This window comes from Arachis ipaensis, chromosome B06, assembly GCF_000816755.2.
Source record: "Arachis ipaensis cultivar K30076 chromosome B06, Araip1.1, whole genome shotgun sequence".
Taxonomy (NCBI): domain Eukaryota; kingdom Viridiplantae; phylum Streptophyta; class Magnoliopsida; order Fabales; family Fabaceae; genus Arachis; species Arachis ipaensis.
The window spans coordinates 103,293,463-103,300,965 of record NC_029790.2 but is presented as its reverse complement, the minus strand read 5'-3'; the positions used below and the strand labels follow the sequence as shown (position 1 = coordinate 103,300,965).

The 7,503-nt window shown below is 29.8% G+C and overlaps 1 protein-coding gene across 1 annotated transcript; it reads right to left on the bottom strand.

The window, feature by feature from the left end:
• Positions 5,157–6,256, bottom strand: LOC110264090 (protein INVOLVED IN DE NOVO 2-like). Its single transcript, XM_021105821.1, has 2 exons — positions 5,976–6,256; positions 5,157–5,326 (listed from the first exon to the last, which is right to left on the bottom strand). Exons 1-2 carry the CDS (start codon positions 6,207–6,209, stop codon positions 5,270–5,272), a joined length of 291 nt encoding a protein of 96 aa, XP_020961480.1. The 5' UTR covers positions 6,210–6,256; the 3' UTR covers positions 5,157–5,269.

Genomic DNA, 7,503 nt, shown 5'->3' with positions numbered 1-7,503 from the left:
CGGCGACAACAAAACCAAAAGACGAGGATGGCAAATGTGTAAGGAAGCACCAAGAGGGAAGAGCCGAAGAAGAAAAGACCATTAACATGGTTTTGCTTATGAAACTAGATTGTGGATTCACCAATTCAGTCTTAGATTATGGGTTTTTTTTTCAATTTTGGATTTTAATTTGGATATGGATTTGGATCAGGATTTAAAACTGTTTAAATAGTTTGGATTAGAAAATCAAACTATAAAAGAGATTCAATTTGGTTTGGATTTTTTTAATTTAAAATTGGTTTTTTTTAAATGGTTTGGTTTGAATTTAGTTTAAAATTCAAAATCTGGATTTTTTTGCCCAGCCCTACTCATGACCGTGGAGAGTGAGAAGGGAGTGATTGACCAAACCCTACTCATAGAACTTGCCTCAACAGAAGCAACTCGATTATTTCGACGTGTTTTTACCATTGTAATTAGCTTATGATTTTATGTGTTTTAGAAAGAATAAATAACAAGGATAAAAGAGAGTTGTTATTATATATCAATTTAAGGTGAATCTATATTAAATATAAATTCAATCAATTATTGACAATATGATTAGTGTTATAATCAAAATGAATCATACAGATTTTATTTTTAAATAAATTATATATTTAGTCAAAATCAAAGACATATTTTAACATGTCATTAGCAAATTATATTCACATTATAATTCTAATTGTGTTACATATATGCTTGAGTGCTTGACATGGGTAAGCGAGAATCATCCGGATCACCTCAACGTAGCGAGAACAAAAGAGACACAAGAGAGGTTAGCATTAATGCTATTGATAACCAACTCTTACATTATCCGTTCTTCAACCATATACCTCACATACCCCAATTTTTCTATTCTATGTATCCCGGTTTTTATACTACTGTAGTATATTCTAACCAATCTTCGACAACCATGCATCCATCACTATACAACATATTTCCACCATCATTTATTGTAGGTCCAACTGTCACAAATTTTTAACCTCCTACTCTCTTATATCCTTTTCAATCTATTAATCCAAGAGATACAGATGAAATTCTTAAACTGCTAAAGTCTCCACAACATCATCAGTCTGACTTTGGCACAAATAAGAAAGCCTCAAAGAAAACAAGTGTATGCGATAAGAAGATATCTACGGCCAAGAGAAGAATTGTCTGAAATTCACATTTGTCTAAAAATATAGTTGGTGTGAATACAGGCTCCATTAAAGAAAAATTTTCAAAAAATAAAAAAACTACACAGGGACCTCACACAAATCTCTAACTGAGGAGCAAAAGGCACTCTTAAAAAAGAGTACACCAAGTGGATATTCTATTAGTATGCCTACTCTAAACCAGAAAAAAATCGAGCAAAATAAACAAAGAATTGAATGGCCATCTATAAGTCCTCATATCACAAGTGTTTGCGTCAATCATCTAAGGTTACATAACTTAGTAATCTCACCAATATTTTTATTTTGCAGTGGATCCCGATTTTATTTTAGCCTCCTGCATACATGGATTTGGATGACTTAGATATTAAAATGGCAACTTATGTGTTTGCACCAAATAAAAGAAGGTTAAATATCTCATTATCTATTTACTAAAATTTAAAAAAAGTACAATATTAATGTGATTCGTGCTTGTAGTGATGAGGTATTGGCGACAACAAACAAATTTAGCGGAACTCGTGATAATTTCAAGTCATTAATTCCCAAGGCTTGGGTGCATGGGATGTAAGTGCATAATTAAACTACTATATCTAGCATACTTTCGATTCCTAATAAATTTATTAATTACCACATAGGTGTTGGATTTGGTGGCTACTATGCTAACCATGTAGGAGAAAGAAATAGGATGTCAAACACATTGGTATTTGCCAGCTGTGTTTTCGGTACGCAATGTCTTTTTCAGGCTTGTTACAGTTTTTATTTATTTTATCTTATTGCTTAATTGGTGTCACCGACTTAGCCCCTAACTATTAAATTCAGCAATTCATACTGGAATGTGATACCAAAATTGAAGTTTTGTTGAAATATTATCAAAAAGAATTCATGAAAAAAGTTGATGAAGGTCTAAAAAAGTATATGATTTATTGTATTTTTATTTTTTTATTATTTAATGGCCTTTATCTTTATGAACTGATCTATACTCTTTATTTTTTTAAAAAAAATTGTATCTAGTAATATTCTAATACGTGAAAGTTGGTACTAAATTTTTTTACCTGTCAATGAGAACAACACGAATTGGTATCTGGTTATTTTTTATCTGTGCAATCATCAAACAATTCTGCTAGATTCTCTACTGATTGTTTCAAATAAAGAGGAAAAGGGATTGAGTATTGTAAAGCTGGCAAATTAACTTTTTCCATCTTCACTTTTATGACATTTTTTTAAAGGTTTCAAATATCGTCCTGCATTTAATTTTTTTCCTATTTGAATAGGCAAAATATCTGGAAGATATGCTCAAGTATGACTCGTTCTATAATACAACATTCCGTTTAGGCCAAGGATACTTGATTTTGCATTTGTGGATACGCTAGAAACAGGAGAACAAGCTCCTAGCTCATAAGGAATATCTGTATTTATGTTTTCCTCTTTGAAATTTTTATCTACATAAGCTAACCGCGTCTTATTTCGAGTATAGTAAAGCTGGTAAATTAACTTTTTCCATTTTTACTTTTATGACATTTTTTTAAAGGTTTCAAATATCGTCCTGCATTTAATTTTTTTCCTATTTGAATAGGCAAAATATCTGGAAGATATGCTCAAGTATGACTCGTTCTATAATACAACATTCCGTTTAGGCCAAGGATACTTGATTTTGCATTTGTGGATACGCTAGAAACAGGAGAACAAGCTCCTAGCTCATAAGGAATATCTGTATTTATGTTTTCCTCTTTGAAATTTTTATCTACATAAGCTAACCGCGTCTTATTTAATACAGTAATGATTGTGGGGTATGGGTGACAACCTGGATGAGAAACTACAGGAAGACGTATAGTTATATGATGTAATTTTCTTTTGTTAAAAAAAATAGTACTTCATTTGCTAATGTGTATATAATTTTGTTGGTAACCTAAAATATTTATAATTTTTAGGTTAATGATGGTACAAGGATGCAACTTCCGTTGGATTTGATTCTAAGGCCCCACAACTTGATGCTGCATAATGTCATTGACTTTGCTAGTAGGAATTACAATAAGTATAAACAAAATGATTCAAACAAAAATTAAAAAATCGTAATTGTCATGTAGTCATGTTTAGTTTATATTAACTATTAAGAGTTGTTAGTTTCATCTCTTTTACTTAAAAAATTATTATGCACTATATTTTTTATGGACTCTTTTTGAAAATTAATGTTTCTGTCTTTAGTTCAATTATATTTGAATTTAGGCGAAGCTTAATTTTCACTCCAGTATTTCGATTTCTTGAACCACTTCTGTGTTGTAAGCTGGACAAGTAATATTTTTGGTTAATCAGAATGAGCAATCACTTAATTAAGAATGTTGATTTTTCGTTACAATTATTGTACTTGATCAACTGAATGTGCCTTGGAAAAAATTGTCAACTTTTTTTGTTATAATTATAATATATTTCCAACACTTATTTTTTGAAATCTTTAAACTGAGCATAAAAAAAATTGAAGAAAATGTGAAGAAAAACTTCCAGCAGGAGCATCCGGTTGGATATGGACCATTTTTTATAGGAGTAGGTGAAGTCAAGTTCTTATGTACACTATAAGAAGATATCTACGATTTTTCTTTGGTACTATGGGCACATTTTCCTTTGTTTTAAAAGATAAATAATCTTAGCTTGGCTCATTATGTCTTTAAATAATTCTCAATGCTGATATAATTATTACCAGGCAGGTAATGGTGTTTTTTTTTTTTTTGGTAAGGTGGATTAGGGAGGGGGAGATATGCCATGTGAGTTACAGCTCATTGGCAAGTAGGGGTGTTTAGATTCAGACAGATTCAAAAGATATTGGGTTAAGTATGATAAATATTGGGTTAACGTATGTAAAAATGAAGACTAAGCATGATAAATATTAAATTTAATCAAATTCAAACCACTTAAAATTAGATTAGATTGAATCAAATTGTATATTAAAAATTATCCAATCCAAACCCTACCATAACTAAAATTAGTATTTGAATTGGATAAAATTTTTTAGTTTAAAATCAAAACAAACCACGCCGTAAAAATTTATGTTTCTTAGTCCAAACTGCATTATTTAGTTGTATATGTTATATTGAAATTTCATAATCTCTAATTTAGTTCTGCTACAAGAGTGCTTTGTTTGATGAACTTTGAAGATTTTTCCAGTAAAAAATTGTTAAATGCTAATTATTTGTCATCCCTTTTTTTTTTTCACTATTAATCTGGTTTAGCTTGAACTTATGATCTTTTGCATCTCATTCATCAAATCCAAAAAGGACACTGAATTGTCAATTAAGTATACAACTTCAGGTTCCAATGCGTATTTCACCAAGATTTTCATTTATTCATGTCAAGATTTTAATTTTCAAATTGTAAACTTATGCAGTCTAATATCTTGTACTAAATAAAAATTTTAATAGTTAGAAGCGGTGCAATATCATGGGAAAAGATAAAGGATAGCAGCTCATGACAAATTTGAAGGGGAAAGATAAACCTAGAGGTTGGCTAGTTATGGGGAAGGAAGGGTTTTGAAGGGTGTAAAATTGACACTACAAGCTTTTTCGTCCCCTCCCTTCTCTTCCAAACGCAATTCACAAACAACCCTTAGGTTACATGAATTAAAACTTCTTCTTCATCTCCTGTTTCAAGAAAGGTAGCTATCATGGATATTTATTACCTTCATCCATCAATAAAAAAATGGGATAAATGAAATGCTAATAAACGAAGGGCATTGGGTTACATAGAGTAGAAATCTTTAAAAAAAATTCTTCAATAAATACACTATAAAAGCATTGGAAACTACAAAGTTTTAGTTTTTTTTAATAAATTATTTCTACATTAAACACGTGAACAAATGCCCTTTAGCAAAACTGTAAAAGAAAGATACAAATTCTATTAAGACTGAAGATCGATATCAAGAAAAAAAATATTTCAATAGATCTATAAGATTAGCAAAGGGCACATGATGTTTCTCATCAATTGTGTTGATTTTAAAGGGATGCCAGTCTAGGTCCTTAAGATACTCTTCCCACAATAAACACAGTTCTAAAGCTCTTTCTTCTGCTTCCTCATCATTATATCTTTTCCTCATAAATTCAACAAACGGTCTAATATCAAGTTCCCCCATTCTCCTCACACCAATATTGCCACGAGTACACGTCTTTAACTCCCTGAAACATTTAAAATATAAGAAAGCATGGAGAATGGAAAGGAAGTTTCAATGCTTAGAGCATAAAAATCCATGAGCCACAAGTCAGGTAACAGACGAGAACTGGATATCGACACAATATGACTGTTGCACCATTACAAGCCAGCAATGCTGGTCTTTTCTACAGGTACAATTTTAGAGACCTATGAATTAGAAATAATCAATTGGGTGACATGTTAATTAAATATCAAATAAATAAGTTTTGACTTTAATGGAGTTACTTTGTTACCTTGATTTCTAACTAAATAAATTTAATTTTTGGCAAAAAAAAAAGAAGAGAAAGAATGCACTATAAAAGAAGCCATAATTTAAAACAAAGTATATTTCATCTACAAGGAAATTTTTATTTCTTTAATTGTGGTTCATACAGGATAGTTTCATCAATCAGTTAATATCTTATCTGATTCATATAAGAATTTATTGAGCTGACAACAAGCAAAACCTGTGTTTATAAAATGACCAGGTCATATTCCAATGACAACCAAAAATCATATATTAAAGTATTAAAAAAAAGGACTTGATTGAACAGATGCACTTACAGTGTAGTTCAAAAAAATATGCACTTTGGAATACTTTTCAATATGCGCATATCAAGGAAAACAAAAACTTACACTAATCAATACTTTTCGAGCATCCTGCAGCTCATCATTGCTCTTACGCTCTTTAACAATTAGTGCTTGGTTCAATGTCCCTATCTCTCGAAGTGACTGTTCCTTATCTCTTAATTCGTTATATAAAATATCCGTCACATTCAAAACTTCAAAGTCTCCATCATCTTTCATGTGCTTCATGACATTTAATTTTCTTTTTAGTTGGTGAATCTCCAACTCCAATTTTTGTTTCATATCCAATTATTTTTCAAGCCGGATAATTTTAGCATGGAGTTCTTCTTTTTGTCATTGGATAAACAAATAGTCAAATAGCATGAACAATTACATCTTTTTTCAATATAAAGTATAAACAAAGCCTCAAAACAGGTTATGCAAACCTCCTGATCTACAGCCAGTCTCAAAAGATTTTTATCAGCCTTCGCTACAAAAAAATGTCACAAAAAATTAGAATTTTGAAACAAAAAGAATTTGTAACAAAAAAAGGGACTGTTGCAGTATGTCCCGTTACAAAAAGTTTTTGTAACAAAAAATAAAACTGTTACAATTCAAAGTAATATTAGTTAACAAAAGTGATAACAAATTTTGATTTTCAAAATATTTTTTGTGACAATATATTTTTTCCTATCATAAAATTTTGTTACAAAATATAACTTGATTTTGTAACATTTTGCTTTCTTTAATTACAAAAATATAATATTTATTTTGTAACAATTTTTTTAATACAAATTACATACATAATTTATCAAATTTTTTAATTAATTAATATATTAACTACTTTACTGAACAAGTCAACATTTACATAATATGTAAAAACATAGATAATTCAAACATGCTTCATTTAACTAAAATTGTTTTAAAACAAAATAATATTAACGTCTACATTGATTAGTTCTACAAGTTATATTTCTTACACAAGATCAATCAAAAGTTAAAAGTCTAACATAAATTAGTGTCTCTATAAATCAAAATATTCTTGAGTCCTTTAAGTAGCATGTTGGCACCATTTTAGCACTCCTATAAATGAGAAAAACCGAAACAAAAAGTTAAAAATAAGATATAACACCAATTACAATTTTTTTCATTAACTTCTATTCAAAAATTTTTGAAAAATTTTAGCAGAACCTCACCTAAAATTTAGATATTTCCACCGTCTATGGTTCATCAATAACAACCAATTCATTACTTATTTCTCAACCAATACATAACCAAATTTATCAAATCAGATAATAAGACATTTGTCATTTATCAACTATGACACAAGTAAAATGTAATAAATAGAACCATGGGTAATGCATAAACTAAGTTCTGCCAACATTCAACACTACAAAAGCCACACAAAATTATAACACATTACTCAAAAAACAGTATGACTAAGAAAATACTAGTTCAGAGATTAGACATAGGCAGCTAACATAAACTAGCCATGGCTAAGTGAGCAACCTTGAAATTTTGTAGAATGAAAAAAAAATTACAAACACTAGTATGGATTGGGTAATTTTGTTATTGTCCCTTTCCCTTAGCCACTCTC